The 16612-nt window shown below is 56.1% G+C and overlaps 2 protein-coding genes across 2 annotated transcripts in view; both read left to right on the top strand.

Moving 5' to 3' along the window:
- Nucleotides 1-9506, top strand: part of RPTOR (regulatory associated protein of MTOR complex 1) — a 101881-nt gene extending 92375 nt beyond the window's left edge. Inside the window, exons 31-35 of the mRNA XM_058817064.1 lie at nt 2371-2498; nt 3254-3340; nt 5091-5207; nt 5447-5576; nt 6802-9506. Of these exons, the coding sequence (XP_058673047.1) occupies nt 2371-2498; nt 3254-3340; nt 5091-5207; nt 5447-5576; nt 6802-6870 (531 nt within the window). The 3' untranslated portion in view covers nt 6871-9506. The remainder of the gene's footprint in view (nt 1-2370; nt 2499-3253; nt 3341-5090; nt 5208-5446; nt 5577-6801) is intronic.
- A 1047-nt stretch (nt 9507-10553) lies between these two features.
- Nucleotides 10554-15515, top strand: CHMP6 (charged multivesicular body protein 6). The gene is made up of 8 exons (XM_058817404.1): nt 10554-10652; nt 11143-11252; nt 11961-12048; nt 13037-13123; nt 13212-13277; nt 13355-13435; nt 13717-13771; nt 14924-15515. The coding sequence occupies exons 1-8, from the start codon at nt 10590-10592 to the stop codon at nt 14974-14976; spliced, it is 603 nt and encodes a 200-aa protein (XP_058673387.1). The 5' UTR covers nt 10554-10589; the 3' UTR covers nt 14977-15515.
- Nucleotides 15516-16612: the final 1097 nt, after the last annotated feature.

The raw sequence follows: 16612 nt of genomic DNA, 5'->3' as shown, positions 1-16612 counted from the left end.
GGTCAATAAAACCCCACAGATGCTTAGGGACTGTGTCAGGGCTCTCCTGCAAGCTCTGCTCTGCTGGGTGGGCAGCAGTGCCTGGGGAAAGCTGAGGCTCTGCAGTGCACAGGAGGGCTCTGGGATGTGAGGGCAGGCTCTGGGATGTGAGAGCAGGCTCTGGGATGCAGAATCAGCCTCTGGGATGCAGAGGAGGGATTTCAGGTGCAGAAGAGGGCTCTGGGATGTGAGGGCAGGCTCTGGGATGTGGGGGCAGGCTCTGGGATGTGAGGGCAGGCTCTGGGATGTGAAGGCAGGCTCTGGGATGTGAAGGCAGCCTCTGGGACGCAGGATCAGCCTCTGGGATGCAGAACCGGGCTCTGGGATGCAGCTGGATTTCACGTAACAGGTAACTGCAGTAGTGTAGCACTCTGTGAAGGCACACACACACCCCCTGTGCCACAGAACAGGGAAAGGCCCTGCAGAGCCCCTGGCAGCCACCACACGTGGGAGTTTCTCAGAAATCCCGAGGAGAAGCAGGTGGTCGGTGAGAACGGAGGCACCATGCTGCAATGAAAGGGAAGTGGAGTTTTCAAAGCTTCTCGAAATTAATTACCCTTGGATGAACATTAATTGCGACACTTTGACCCTGCGATGCAGGATAATTAAGCCTCTGTTCATCTTAATTACTTTCACATATTATTTTTCTCTATGCAAATTAGGGAGCGGCAAAATCCAGGAGGCGAAAATCTTTTAAATTATGATGATTAATGATTGCGCCGAAAGTATCTAAAAAAACACGTTGTTTCTTTTTTTAATTGCAAAGATCGGGTGTTGAAATTGGAGTGATTGGAACTTCCTGACTCAGTGCCTGGGAAAGTGCGAATCAGCACAAAGAGCAGCGATAATCGAGGCAGATAAAGGCTCCCTCTTTGAACCACACAAACCCACACCTCTGGAGGAACAAGTGCTTCATTTGCACTTCTGCTGCTTCAAAGGGGGAGCTGGGGGTGCGCAGAGGCTGCAGCAGCCCCGGCCCTGGTGCCTCTCCCGGGATGGAGAAGCGGCCCCGGGGGTGAACCTGCACAAAGGTAGAACCAGGAGTGAGGTTGGGATGAGCTCCTGCAGCTTCTGGAGCAGCCTGGGCTGAGGAAGCTGTGCCCTGGCAGGGCTGGGGTGAGAGGGGCTCTAAGGTCCCTTCCAACCCAGCCCATTCCTTCGTTCATTCCTCCTTTTGCACTCCTGAGGGACTTTAGGGTCCCTCCCAACCCAGCCCATTCCTTCGTTCATTCCTGCTTTTGCAGTGCTGAAGGGCTCTAAGGTCCCTCCCAACCTGTCCCTCCCAACGCAGCCCATTCCATCCTTGTCATTCCTGCTTTTGCAGTGCTGCTCAGCATTTTTTGCTGGTTTTAACAAAGTGCTTTCCCTCTCAAGAGGCACAGGGATTATTCTGAGCAATTCTTTGGCCTCCAGAAGTGGAAAGGGGGGAAGTGGCAGTGTGGGTGCTCCCGGCAGAGCTGTCCCTGCAGCTCCAGCTGCCTTTGCCAGGTCCCTTTCCCAGCACGGGTCTCTGATGAGATGCTCTGGGGGTCCCTGTCACACGTGTCACAGCAGGGACAGGAGGCACAGCACTGCCTGGATTGCTCTGGGGCTGTGCCAGGGGCCACAGTGTCCCTTTGGGGCACCAGAGCTGCCCCACCCTGCTCGGTGTGAGGCTGAGGATGAGGAGGATGGGGCAGGACCTTGGTTCAGGGGCTGAGTGAAGCTGTGTGTCACAGCTACAGCAGAACAGATACAATTGGCTGTGGCAAACCCCAGCTCCCAGCCTGGTTTGGTAAAAAATGGAAGTAGACGAGTACCCAGGTGAGACAATGATGGGTCAGATTGGAACTTAAACCAGAAATTCCATTCCATCCTGCAGGCAGTCATCCCCCAGCCAGTGAGCTGGGCTGTGTTAGGAACCCAAGCAACCAAGGGTCCAAGCAGCAGAACTTAGAATTCTTTATAAAAGAGAGTCCCTCAATGAGCACTGGCTGCTGTCACCTAAGCTCAGTGTGCCCATGTCCCTCCTGCACTGAGAATGGCACAGGAGGCAGGATTGTAGAAAGTGCAAAGGCTTTATTCAGGAGAACTGCGTGGTTTATATAGAATGACGCCACACATTCTGTTTGATTAGTAACCAAACCACCTTCCCCACACACCGTCCTTGAGAAGAACAGAGACACAAAGCAGAAAATCACCCCAGCAGATTGTTTGTACTTAACGAGTGATCGCATCCTTCCAGCTCCCTGGGAGTTCCCAGAGCCGCTTTGCCGTTTGTCTGTCCCTGGCGTCCCCATGTCCCGCTGTGTGACCGACACCGTGGTGTGTCTGTGTGTCTGTCTGTGGCAGGACATTCCCACGGGCGCTGACAGCTGTGTCACCAGCCTGTCCTGCGACTCGCACCGCTCGCTGATCGTGGCTGGGCTGGGCGACGGCTCCATCCGAGTGTTCGACAGGAGGATGGCCCTGAGCGAATGGTACCGGTAACCCCTTCCTGCCCGGGCCCGGGGCCTCCCCGGCCTCCTCTGCTTTCCTTGAAATTTCCTTGAAGTTTCCTTTCCTTGAAATTTCCTTTCCTTTCCTTGAAGTTTCCTTTCCTTGAAATTTCCTTTCCTTTCCTTGAAATTTACTTGAAATTTCCTTTCCTTGAAGTTTCCTTTCCTTTCCTTGAAATTTCCATTCCTTGAAATTTCCTTTCCTTGAAGTTTCCTTTCCTTGAAATTTCCTTGAAATTTCCTTTCCTTGAAGTTTCCTTTCCTTGAAATTTACTTGAAATTTCCTTTCCTTGAAATTTCCTTGAAATTTCCTTTCCTTTCCTTGAAATTTCCTTTCCTTGAAATTTCCTTTCCTTGAAGTTTCATTTCCTTGAAATTTCCTTTCCTTGAAATTTCCTTTCCTTTCCTTGAAATTTCATTTCCTTTCCCCTTTTTCCTTTCCCCTTTTCCTTTCCTTTCCTTTCCTTTCCTTTCCTTTCCTTTCCTTTCCTTTCCTTTCCTTTCCTTTCCTTTCCTTTCCTTTCCTTTCCTTTCCTTTCCTTTCCTTTCCTTTCCCCTCTTCTTTTCCTCTTCCTCTTCCTCTTCCTTTTCCTCTTCCTTTCTCCTTTTTCCTTTCCCCCTTTTTCCTTTCCCCCTTTTTCCTTTCCCCTTTTTCCTTTCCCCTTCCCCCTTTTCCTTTCCCTTTTCCCATTCCCCCTTTTTTCCCTCTCCCCTCTCACGTGTCCCTTTGTCCCCAGCCGTGTCATGACGTACCGTGAGCACACAGCCTGGGTGGTGAAGGCTTACCTGCAGAAGCACCCCGAGGGCAACATCATGAGTGTCAGGTACAGGGAGCTCTCCTGGGGCTCTTTGCACACTCACACTTTGGTTTTTTGGTTTTCTCCTGGGGCTCTTTGCCACCCTCACAGTTTGGATTTCTCCTGGGGCTCTTTGCCATACAGTTTGGTTTTTTGGTTTTCTCCTGGGGCTGTTTGCCCCGCTCACACTTTGGTTTTCCCCTCAGTTCTGGCCCTGGTGCCCAGCAGCTGGCAGGGTGAAGCTCTGGGGTCTGACTCGTGCTGCAGTGATCACCTCCTGCTCCAGACTGTGTGGAGGGAGGCAGGAGGGATGTGGGGCTCTGCTGGGGGGGTTTGGGGGTGAACAGGGGCTGGAATCACCAGGGGTGTGATGGGGAAGGGAGGGAGCAGGAGCTGGGTGTGAATATCTTGTGGTGAGGGGGCTTCGCTGCCAACGCCTCCGTGGGGACATCTGGGAAGAGAACAAGGTGAATGGTGCATGAGGCAGGCACATTCCTGGGCAGGATTCCTGTGCAATTCCCTAAATCCATCCCTGCTGCCTGGTAAATACTGCAGCCAGAGCAGCAGGTACTGATTTGGCCATTAAGGAGCAGCAGAACAGAATTTATTGTCACAAAGCCACCGTTTGCACACAAAGAGCCTGTTTCTCTTGATTAGAAAATGGAAACAAAACATAATTTTCTGGGCTTCAGAACATTCCTGAGGCAGGGGGATGGGCCAGCAAAAATGTATTAAGATTTTCAAACAGGGGATTATGTGATGCAGCTGCCAGATTTGTCGAGCTCCCATATTGGAGTTTTTAATCTTCCTCTCCATAAGCTCCTGCAGCAGCTCCAGGGTCAGTCCCTGTGCCCAGGGCTGGCAGTGCCCTCTCCCCAGAGCCCTTCCAGCCTGGGAGCTGCTCCTGGGGCTGCAGGGCTGGGAGGGAATGCTGGGCTCCAAAAGGTCACAGGAGCTCAGGCTGTGGGGCTGAGCCTCCTCCCAGTTCCTCCCAGTTCCCCCTGCTTCAGCTGGCAGCAAAATCCCAGGGAAAAATGGCAGGACCTGGTGAGATCCTGGTGTCCAGACACTTCTGGGTGAAAGGAGGCACCAGCACATCCCCTCTGCCTGCAGCTTCCCAAGGCAATTTCCTGCTGGGCAAAGCAGCAAGAATTTGGGGCTGGGTGTGCTGGGTGTGCCAGGGCAGGGAGGGCACACTCAGCAATGGGCTGGGACTGAGAGAGGCAGTGAGGGATCAGTGTGGGGTCAGCAATGATTGCTCAGCAGTGTGGGATCAGTGAGGGATCATCAGTGTGGGGTCAGCAATGAGGGATCAGCGGTGAGGAAACAGGAATTTGGGATCAGCAGTGAGGGATCAGTGTGGGATGAGCAGTGAGGGATCAGGAATTTGGGATCAGCAGTGTAGATCAGCACTGTGTGATCAGCACTGTGATCAGCAATGATTGATCATCAGTTTGGGATCGGCAGTGTGGGATCGGCAGTTTGGGGTCACTCCTAGCTGTTCCCTCAGCATAGAACGTGCTGTGGGTGGGATCAGATCCTGCCCTGGTGGAACCCAGCCCTGTCTGTTCCCTGTCCCAGTGCCCCATGGAGGGTTTGGCCCATGGGCAGTCCCACAGCTGCATGCCCTGGGGCTCTGGGGTCTCTGTGGCCCTGTCCAGCCTGGCTCTGGGGTCTCTGGTGGCTCTGGGGGTCTCTGTTGCTGTGTCCCAGCCTGGCTCTGGTGGCTCTGGTGGCTCTGTTGCTGTGTCCCATCCCGTCTCCGTGCGTGTTGCAGTGTCAACGGGGACGTGCGTTTCTTCGACCCCCGCATGCCCGAGTCCATGAAGGTGCTGCAGATTGTCAAGGGGCTCACGGCCCTGGACATCCACCCCCAGGCCAACCTGTTTGCTTGGTGAGTGCTGCTGCCAGCCCTGCAGCTCGGGGAGCCCTGAGGGAGCCCGGGGTGGTCCAGGGTGGTCCCAGGGAGGGAGCTGTGTTTTCCTGTCCCAGGTGCCCAGTGTGCTTCTGGCCAGCAGTCAATGCTGTCCCACTTGGGGACATGGCCTGGCCCACAGCTCAGCCGTTCTGCAGCAGCAGTTTTGTCCCCTCCCAGCACTCCCAGTGACTCCAGTTGTGTCCCTTCCCTTCCAGTGGCTCCATGAACCAGTTCACTGCCATCTACAACGGCAACGGGGAGCTCATCAACAACATCAAGTACTACGATGGCTTCATGGGCCAGAGAGTGGGAGCCATCAGCTGCCTGGCCTTCCACCCTCACTGGGTCTGTACCTGCTGCTGCCATGGGGGGTGGCACAGGGACCCCTCTGGGGTGAGGGGAGCTGTCCCAGCCCAGCCCTGCAGGTTCCAGCAGCTCTGGGGTGAGGGAGCTGGAAAACCTGAGAAAACAACGAATGGATGGGAAAAAATCCATTTAAATAACAAGAGTTATTTTAGAAACCCGCAGATCAGCTCACAAATATTTAATATGTAAAGGGAAGAGCAGTTTGCTCTTTAAACAAGCAAAGCAAAGCCCTGTCCGGAGGGGCCAGGTCCCCTCACTGCAGGAAATTCTCATTTTCAGCCCAGCCACGGCTCCTAACGAGCACATTTGCAATCATTTAGAAAAATTATGTTGGCAGTTGGCAACTAACAGTGCCCATAATTTCTCCCTGTGGCTGAAATGGGCCCATAACTCCTGCAGAGCTGTGGAGCAGCCGGGTCACTGTCACCTGTGCCTGGCACTGCTCACACCTGGACCTTGGAGTGAGTCACAGGAGGGAGCTGGGAAGGGAATGGAGCACAGGAGGGGCTGAGGGAGCTGGGAAGGGGCTCAGCCTGGAGCAAAGGAGGCTCAGGGGAGACCTTGTGGCTCTGCACAGCTCCTGACAGGAGGGGACAGCCCCAGGTTGGGCTGCACTCCCATGGAACAGGGACAGGAAGAGAGGGAGCAGCTCAGGCTGGGCCAGGGCAGCTCAGGGTGGGCACCAGGAGCGATTTCCCCATGGAAAGGGGCTCAGGGAACTGCCCAGGGAGGGTTGGGATCATTGGCACTGCCCATGGAAAGGGGATCATTGGCACTGCCCAGGGAGGGTTGGGATCATTGGCACTGCCCATGGAAAGGGGATCATTGGCACTGCCCAGGGAGGGTTGGGATCATTGGCACTGCCCAGGGAGGGTTGGGATCATTGGCACTGCCCATGGAAAGGGGATCATTGGCACTGCCCGGGGAGGTTGCAGTGCCCGTCCCTGCAGGTGCCCCAGCACACCCAGGGTGGGGATGTGGCACCCAGCACAGGATGGGTGTCCTGGGCAGGTCACTGTGGGCTCTTCGTCTGTCCCTCTGGGCCAGCTGTGACCGTGTCCGTCTGTCCCTCTGGGCCAGCTGTGACCGTGTCCGTCTGTCCCTCTGTCCCAGCTGTGACCGTGTCCCTCTGTCCCTCTGTCCCAGCTGTGACCGTGTCCCTCTGGGCCAGCTGATCGTGTCTGTCTGTCCGTCTCTCCCGCAGCCCCACCTGGCCGTCGGCAGCAATGACTTCTACATCTCGGTGTACTCGGTGGAGAAGAGGATCAGATGACGGCCCCAGGGGGGGCTCCTGTACATAGAGAAATCATCGACTTGAATGTTTCGTGTTGGCTGCTGCTGCACCCCATAACTTGAACATTTGTTCTTCTGACTTAGCTACTGATGGGTTTGACAAGGGGAAGAGACAATCTCCTGGTTTTGTTTTGTTTTGTTTCCCAGCTATATCCTCTCAAAGCTACAGAAAAGGAACATTTATTTTTGTTTCCAGAGGTTGGCTGCTGTGTCAGAACACGGCTCCTGAGCTCCAGAGGACTCGGATGAGGCAATGCCCTTGAGAAGGGTCTCGTTTTAGTCTCTGTTCCTTGTTTGGCTGCAGTGTGGGTTCTTCAAGGACTGTCAGGACTCACTGCAGCTCCACGGGACCCTCCAGCTGCTGCCAGCCCTGTGCCAAACCCACTGCTGGGCCAGGGCAGCCACCCCAGCGTGGGATGAGCTGCCAGGGAGGCAGGGCAGCATGAGCCTCCTCCTCCTCCTACTCCTCCTCCTCCCTGCCTGCCCCTGCTCTCACAGAATGCAAGGACAGAGGGGGCCTGGTGGCCTGGGCAGGCAGGGGTCCTGCAGGAGGGGGCTCAGGGAGGTGGCCGGAGCAGGGCAGGATGTCCCACACCCTAAAGCTGCATGTGAGGAAGAGGAGGGCAGAAAAGGAGCGAAGATCTCCAACATCCCAACGAGCCTGGAGCACATCAGTGGTGTCACCAGCTTCCACCAGGCCCAGGGTGCCCGTGGGGAGCTGGGGGCACCTGGGGCACTGCTGCCACTGTCCCTGTGCCACCTGCACAGCCACCGTGCCCACCCTGGGCTCTGTGTGCTCCCCAGGGCTGTGGGCACCAGGAGATGCCAGGACTGGGCACCTGGAGCTGGACACCATGGCTGGGGCTCACCTGGCCCTGTGGGAACAGGAATGGGAGCACCTGAGCATGGAGAATGGTGAGGAGGAGGAGGAGGAAGGCAGCTCTGAGCTCCCTCGTCCCAGCTGTCCAGGCAAGGCCTGCTCCATCTCTGCACCTTTCACGTGGGAATAATGAATGTTTTGTGCCCTGGGATCCCTTCTGGGGCTGGGCGTGGTGTGGGAAGGCAGAGCACAGCCAGGGGACAGGTTTCCTTGCGGAGGGGCAGAACTCACTTAGGGAATTGCCAGTGTTCCCCCAGCAGTGCCACGGGAGCTGCAGGATCCAGCCGGGTCAGGGAAGGGCTCAGAACCCCTCTGTCAGTGAACTGAGGGGATGCAGTGAGGGAAGGGCTCAGAACCCTCTGTCCCTGTGCAGGAAGGGCTCAGAACCCCTCTGTCAGTGAACTGAGGGGATGCAGTGAAGGAAAGGCTCAGAACCCCTCTGAACTGCCAGCAAACTGCCAGCTGTGCAGGAGAAATGCAGTGAGGGAAGGCTCAGAACCCCTCTGTCAGTGAACTGAGGGGATGCAGTGAGGGAAGGGCTCAGAACCCCTCTGAACTGCCAGGTGTGCAGGGGGAACGCAGTGAGAGAAGGCTCAGAACCTTCTGTGAGTGGACTGAGGGGGACGCAGTGAGGGAAGGCCCAGAACTTGCTGCCAGGTGTGCAGAGGGGATGATGCAGTGAGGGAAGGGCTCAGAATTTTCTGTGAGTGAACTGAGGGAATGCAGTGAAGGAAAGGCTCAGAACCCCTCTGAACTGCCAGCAAACTGCCAGCTGTGCAGGAGAAATGCAGTGAGGGAAGGCTCAGAACCTTCTGTCAGTGAACTGAGGGGATGCAGTGAAAGGAAGGGCTCAGAACTTTCTGCCAACTGTGCAGGGAGAATGCAGTGAAGGAAGGGCTCAAAACCTTCTGAACTGCCAGCTGTGCAGAGGGAACGCAGTGAAGGGAGGGCTCAAAACCTTCTGAACTGCCAGCTGTGCAGGGGGAATGCAGTGATGGAAGGCTCAGAACCCTTTGTCCCTGTGCAGGGGGAAAGCATTGAGAGAAGGGCTCAGAGCCCTGTGTCCCTGCTGGCCATGCCTGCCCCGTGCCCCCCGTGCTGCTGCTGGCCCTGGCACCGTGCCCCTGTGTGCCCCTGTGTGCCCCCAGGCCCAGGGGGCTCTGCCTGGAGAGGTCCCCAAGCACAGTTTGGGTGCCCTGAGCGCCATCCCCGCCAGGGGTCACATCCCAGGATAACCAATCAAAGGCTTTAAACCCCAAAACTACCTAAAACCCCCCCTGTAAGTTACCCAGAGTTAATTATGGTCTAACAGAGCTGTGCCTCGTCCCGGGCTGCCCGCGGGGGTGGGAGCAGAGTTTGGGATCTCACCTAACCCTTAACACTCACAGCTTCAGAAAAAATGGATTTTTAACTCGTATCAGTGTGTTTGTGAAAGGAACAGGACATTCCTGGCAGTGGGAGCTGCTGCTCCTGCCTGGCTCTGGTGCAGCCCCACGCCCAGGATGGGGAATTTTAAGGAATTTTTGGGCTTTTACCTGAGCGTGTGTGGGCTGTGCTTCCACAGGTCTGATGCAGAGATTCAATCATGGGATCACAGAGTTTAACCAAGGGTCTGGAGAGCGTCCTACCTTAAAAGTTCACTTATCTCTATTTATTTTACAAAAATAAAGTTTAAAAAAAATATATAAAAACCCCCACACGATTGTAATGTGAGAGTAAAACCGATTACAGACAAATAAATGGTTAATAAAAAATAAATGCAGAAACACTTGCTGGTGTGAGGATCCTTCTGTGGGGCTGGGGGAGGCCCGGGAGGAGCCAGGTGGGATTTGGGGTGCAGGGCTCAGGGTCTGGCTGGTGCCAGGGGGGTGTTGGTGACAGATGTGTGTGCCAGCCTGGTGCAGCAGCAGGAATGGCAGTGCCAGGGTGCCAGTGCAGCTCTGGGCACCGGCTGCGGCCCGAGGGATCTGTGGATCCTGGCACTGCCAGGGACACCATGGGCTCAATGGGCTCGGGGTCTCTTCCACCCCAAACAATTCCATAATTCCATCACTTGGGAATGAATCAGTGTTATCCCTGTAATCCCATCCCTACAGCCTTCCTCCATACTTGCCATCCCCTAGATGATAGATCCCCAAGATCCTATTCCCTACATCCCACTCCCTGTATTGTTATCCTCTTTTTTTTTTTTTTTTTTTAATCCTCATTCCCGGTATTTTTATCCCCATTCCCGATATTTTTATTCCCATTCCCAATATTTTAATAATTCCCATTCCCGATATTTTAATTAATTCCCATTCCCGATATTATTTTAATTAATTTCCATTCCCAATATTTTTACCCCTATTCCCGATATTATTTTAACAATTCCCATTCCCGGTATTATTTTAGTTAATTCCCATTCCCGATATTTTTACCCCCATTCCCGATATTATTTTAACAATTCCCATTCCCGGTATTATTTTAGTTAATTCCCATTCCCGATATTTTTACCCCCATTCCCGATGTTATTTTAACAATTCCCATTCCCGGTATTATTTTAGTTAATTCCCATTCCCGATATTTTTACCCCCATTCCCGATGTTATTTTAACAATTCCCATTCCCGGTATTATTTTAGTTAATTCCCATTCCCGATATTTTTACCCCCATTCCCGATGTTATTTTAACAATTCCCATTCCCGGTATTCCCGTCCCCAGCGCGCCCCCCAGCGGTTCGCTCCCGCCGCTGCCGCTCTCGCTGCGCGTTGTGCGGGGCCGGGCCCCTCGCGGCCGCCGTCGGGGGCGGGCCGGGCCGGGCCGGGCCGGGCAGGAGCGGCCATGGGGAACCTGTTCGGGCGGAAACGGCGGAGCCGCGTCACGGAGCAGGACCGGGCCGTGCTGGTGAGGGAGGGGTGGACCGGGATGGACCGGGCCGGGCTGGGGAGAGCGGGACAAACCGGGGGATGGGGGGAGAGCGGGACGGAGCGGGCCGGGCTGGGCTGCTGGACGGGGGGAGAGCGGGACGGAGCGGGCCGTGCCGTGCCGGTATGCGGAGGGATGGACCGGCTGGGGCTGAGCGACCCCCGGTGCTGTCACTGACCCGGTGGGGACAGACCGGGCAGGGGAGCGGCGCTGCTGGAGGGGGCGTGGAGCTGTCAGGGCTGAGCTGTGACCCCTGTCCGTCCCCTGTCCGTCCCTTGTCCGTCCCCTTGTCCGTCCCCTTGTCCGTCCCCTTGTCCATCTCTCTGTCCGTCCCTTGTCCGTCCCTCTGTCCGTCCCTTGTCCGTCCCCTTGTCCGTCCCCTTGCCCGTCTCTTGTCTGTCCCTCTGTCCGTCCCCTTGTCCATCTCTCTGTCCGTCCCTTATCCGTCCCCTGTCCGTCTGTCCCGCAGCAACTGAAGCAGCAGCGGGACAAGCTCCGGCAGTACCAGAAGCGGCTGAGCCTGGGGCTGGAGCGGGAGCGGGCGCTGGCCCGGCAGCTGCTCCGGGACGGCAAGAAAGAGTGAGGGACGGGGACAGGGGGACAGGGGGACAGTGCCACCGCCGGGGTGGGTGACACCGGGAGGGGACATTTATCCCCATGCCCGATATTTTCATTGATTCCCATTCCTGATATTTTCATTAATTCCCTTTCCCGATATTTTAATTCCCGTTCCCACTGCGCTGGGGGAATTGGGATGTGGAAGGGTTTGGGTTGGGAGGGACCTCAAAGCCCACCCAGTGCCACCCTGCCATAGCAGGGACATTAAACCCCATCCAGTGCCACCCTGCCATAGCAGGGACATTAAACCCCATCCAGTGCCACCCTGCCATGGCAGGGACATTAAACCCCATCCAGTGCCAGCCTGCCGTGGCAGGGACATTAAACCCCATCCAGTGCCACCCTGCCATAGCAGGGACACCTTCCCCTGTCCCAGGGTGTTCCCATCCTCATCCAGCCTGGCCTTGGGCACTGCCAGGGATCCAGGAGCTGCTCTGTGCCCCTGTGCCAGGGCCTGCCCATCCTCCCAGGGCAGGATTTATTCCCCATACCCAGTTTGCTCATCCTTGCTGCTCACAGGAGCCGCTGCAGGCTGCCCCGTCGAGCTGCACACAAGTTGTCCCCTTTTAGCAGAAGCCCAGAAGGAGATTCGTGGCTGTGGTGGGCTCCTTTGGGCTCCAGTTGCTTCACCCCTCTGCTCTGTGTGTCCCCTCCCTGTGTGTCCCTCAGGAAGGCCATGCTCCTGCTGAAGAAGAAACGGTACCAGGAGCAGCTGCTGGACAAAACAGAGAACCAGATCAGCAACCTGGAGCGGATGGTGAGCCAGCCCTGGGGTTCTCCTGGGGTGGGGATCCCCTGGAATTCCATTCCATTGCAGCTGGCAGAGGTCCAGCCTCTGTCCAAGGGCAAATGTCTCCAGAATTGTGCGTGAGCCACGATTTTCCCTGGAGACACAGAGTGCTGTGTTTAAAACTGCAGGCGCCCTGCTAAATGTGAGGTCTGGAGATTGCCGAAACGTTACTCACAGGGGGGATGGCTGCACTGGGCCTTCCTGCCTTGTGTCAGCCCTGTCATTTCAGAGCTGCATGTGTTTGGGTTTGGGGAGGTCTCAGCTGGGGCTGGCAGCTGGAAAATCCAGTGAAATCACCTCAAGGGCTGTTGGACCTGCTGGTGTGGATGTTTCCTGCTGCTGGTGCCGCTGACAGCGCTGGAAGGGCTCCCCTGATTCCTCCTGGCAGCCTGTGTGTGCCCAAGAATGGCAGCCGTGGCATCATTTAGGTGGGAAGAGCCCCCTGAGCCCAGTCAGTGCCCAGCTCTGCCAGGGCCACCTCTGTCCCCAGCTGCCACGTCCCCATGTCTGTCACAGACATCTTTTATGGAAAATCCTTTCCTTGGGATGTTTCCTCCTGAGAAGCTGACAGGGCTCAGGAACAAAATGTAAACGTTGATTATCTGCTGCTGTGGGATGCAACAGGTGCGTCTGTGATTGGTCTCATGGGGTTGTTTGTAATTAATGGCCAATCACAGTCAGCTGTTATCATTCCTTCTTTTTCTATTCTTAGCCAGCCTTCTGATTAAACCCTTTCTTCTGTTCCTTTAGTATAGTTTTAATATATCATGGAATAATAAATTAAGCCTTCTGAAACATGGAGTCAGATCCTCATCTCCTCCCTCACCCTCAGACCCCTGTGAACACCATCAAACCATATCTGTTAATCCCTGCAGGGCTCACAGGGCAGCCTGTGCCATGCCATGCCATGCCAAGGTGTGACAGGCTCCTCTTCCCTTTCTCCTCCCCACTGCAGGTCCAGGACATTGAATTCACCCAGATTGAGATGAAGGTCATCGAGGGCCTGAAGATAGGCAACGAGTGTCTGAACAAAATGCACCAGGTGCAGGCTGGGGCACTTCAGGGGGGGCTGGCTGGGGCTGCCTCCCTGCTGGGCCCTCCCTCACCTGCATTCTGGCTCTGCCCTCCAGGTGATGTCCATAGAAGAGGTGGAGAGGATAATAGGAGAGACCCAGGATGCTGTGGAGTACCAGAGGGTGAGTGCAGGGGGCCTGGGAGCAGCCTGTGCTCAGAGCTGCTGGGCTGGGATTGATGTCCTTCCCTGTCCCCACAGCAAATAGACGAGCTCCTGGCTGGCAGCCTGACTGAGGAGGATGAAGATGCCATTCTAGAAGAATTAAATGCCATTACTCAGGTGGGGTTGATGTTTCTGTGGTTAAAATCCCCGTTTTCAGGAAGCTGTTTTTAGCAGCAGTTAAAGTTCCTTTTTGCTACTCTGAGAGCTCATCTGGGGGGAATGTGGGACATTGTCCCCCCCTTTTGCTACTCTCAGAGCTCATCTGGGGGGACTGTGGGACATTGTCCCCCCCTTTTGCTACTCTCAGAGGTCAGTCTGGGGGGAATGTGGGACATTGTCCCCCCATGCTTGCCCACAGCTGTGACATGTGTGACACATTGTCTGTAATGTCCTCACAGGAACAGTTGGAGCTCCCAGAAGTTCCTTCAGAGCCACTCCCAGAGAAGATCCCAGGTATGTTCTCCTTGCACAGCTGTGGCTCCTGGTGCTGCTGTCCCTGCCGTGTCAGTGTGTTGGGAAAGGGGGGTGGGACAGGCCCAGCTGAGCCCTCACTGCAGGAGCAGCCCAGGCTGCACTCGCTGTCCCATCAGCATCTGGCATTGCCTTGGGCAGCTCCCTGGGTGACACTGCTGTCCCTGTCGCATCCTGCACCGGCTCTGAGGCACCTCCTGCCCTGAGACACCTCGTTCCATCGGGAGCTCCATCAGGAATCCTTCCTTCCCTGAGCCAGCCAAGGCTTCCTCCCACAGCCCTGGGCCAGGCCCATCCTGCAGCTCGGGGTATTTGTGGATGCTGGAGTCACCCTGCACACCCCTGCATTTCCCTGAGGCCTGGCAGGACTTGGAGCTCTTCCCACCTCCCTTCCCAGTGCTGTGGAAGCAGCTGGATGAGGATCACTGGGGTCCCACAGTTCCAGGGTTGACAGAGCTCACAGCTGACGGTCCCTGAGTGTTCCTGAGCGATCTGAAGCCTCAGTGGATGGATTTGTGTGGGAATGAAGCTGGGAAATGGGAGAGCTCACTAAGAAAGTCACCAAACAGGCCCTGGTGGCCCTGCCTGGCAGGGAAGGAGCCCACTGGCATTCATCAGGTGTCTGTGCTGAGGAGCTCATACTCAGTGAAGACTTCTCCTGGGACAGCAGAGCCCTGAGCTGTCGCTCACAGGAGCTGGACCTCCCTGTTGGTGCAAAGAGGAGCTGGAAGGAGCCACTTCCCTCTGTGGAATCTGCCCAGGAGCAATCTGGCATGAGGGGAATGGGGCTGGTTTCCTTGGAGCTTGTTTACTCCTAAACAGGGTTCAGATGTCAGCACTGAGGCCAAACAAAACAGCCCAGGGGTGAGGGCAGGGCTGGCCCTGCTCCTGCTCCTCCTCTTCCTCCTCCTGCCCAGGATCTGTCCCTGGGCTGGGCATGCTCTGAGAGTCTGTAATTCTTCAGTGCTGTGAAACAGGAGCATTTGCACGTGGGAATGTGGGATTATTTATAACCAATTTCTCTCAGTCCAGGTGCTGTGCACAGGGGACTCTGAGCCCTGGATCCCCCTCAGGAGGTGGCTGCAGGATATCTGCATTCCCTGCTTCTGTAACAAGTTTCTTTTCCTTCCACAGAAGTGTCACCCATCAAGAACAGGCCAAAGGCAGAGCTGGTGGCAGCATCTTAACTCCCAGTGCTGGGGATCCCCCTCCAGACTCTCCCCCTGGACAGTTTGCCCTCCCAGAGCGTGCTGGGAGCAGGCAATGCCTTGGCAGCATCCCAGCTGTGCTGGGTGGATTGTGGAGCAGGATTCCCTGCACGGGGTGGGGAACCTCAGCTGATTATCGCTCTTGTATCAAGATTATTTTCTAGTGCTTTCTTTTTTTGTAACTTAAACTCCAGACTCACTCAGCTGCGCTGTCTCGGGATTAAACAGCAACTCCAAATCATCCAAAGCCAAATTTTTCTCTGTAGGTTTGATTCTGGTGGTCAGTCTGCCTTTGCTCTGGCCAAACCCCAGGAAATGAGAGTGACCATGGGCTGGGTGAGCAGCAGCCTGTGGAGCACTCTGGTGTCCGTGTCCCTCTGTCCTGCTCTGTCCTGGGTCCATCTGTGCAGGGCTGGCCCTGTCCCTGTCCTGCTGCCCCTGGGCAGTGCTGGAGCTCTGGGCTGGACCCCCTGGCTCTCACAGAACCAGCCCCAGGCTGGGGTTTGCTTTGGGCCCAGCCTGGGTGCTCAGCCCTGCTCCTGCTGCAGCAGCTGTGACCTGCTGGGAGCTGAGGGGCCGGGCAGGGCTCAGCCCTGGGCACGGAGCTGGGCAGCCCTGGGTGGCAGAAATCTCCCCCAATGCCAGCCTGGAGCTCCTGCCAGTGCCAGGAGCCATCAGGAGCCAGGATTCCTCAGGATGGGTGATGGATCCACAGACTCTGCTGCTCCTGCTGATTTCCTCGGGGACTGGACACGTTTCCTTGTGCTGCTGTGGACACTGAAGCAGCAGGAATCACCACTCCAGAGTGCCCTGGGAGCCCTGCAGAGAGTCCCAACCCTCTGAGGACTCGGGGGATGCTGAAGGCTCTGGAACGCTGCTGGCAGCCCGGTGGTGGCAGATCTGGCTGCTCTTGGAACGAGCTCACCTGCCAGCCTGCAGATGCTCTTCAGGACACTGCAGATCTTTATTTATGATGTTCTTGAAGCCACAGCCCTTTATCTGCGTTTCTGTGACAGCAGAATGACTGGAGGGTCCTTGGAGACTTTGTGGGGCTGTTATTGGAGTTGTGGGATCTGGTGCTAGACGAAAAGTGACCCCAGGGACTGGGGTGCTGCCCGTGGTGCTGGGCCAGCAGCAGCTCTGGGTGGAGCTGTGCTCTCCATGTCCTCTCTGTTATGTTCCACAGACTGGCCAGGGCATCCTCATCCTCCTCGTGTGTCCCCAAGGCAGTGAGTGCCTTGGAGCCACCCCATTCCCACCGCTGTGTCCTCAGTAATGTTCCATAGCAGCCCCTGGCCCTGTGTTTGACACCAGCACGGTGCTGGCAGAGCCTCTGGAGCTGCATTGGATGATCCCAGGGCCGTGTCCCTGCTCACCCCAGCCCTGTGGGGACAGCCAGCCCTGCCAGGACAGGACAGGTCCTGCTCTGCTGCCGGTGTTCATTCTCTGCTCAGCCCCGGCTGAGCTGCAACGCAGCCCGTTCCCAGCAGAGAGAGCCTTGGCTTCACCAGAGCCCTGCTGCCAGGAGAAATTCTTCTCCTCCAGGGCTCCTTCAGCGGGTGCTGGGCTGTCCAAGGTGGCCCTGCTTCACCTGCAGGGATCATTACTTCCACTG

The sequence above is a fragment of the Ammospiza caudacuta genome, chromosome 19 (genome assembly GCF_027887145.1).
Source record: "Ammospiza caudacuta isolate bAmmCau1 chromosome 19, bAmmCau1.pri, whole genome shotgun sequence".
NCBI classification, from domain to species: domain Eukaryota; kingdom Metazoa; phylum Chordata; class Aves; order Passeriformes; family Passerellidae; genus Ammospiza; species Ammospiza caudacuta.
Note: the sequence above shows the minus strand (reverse complement) of the source record. Positions and strands in the feature narration are given on the sequence as shown.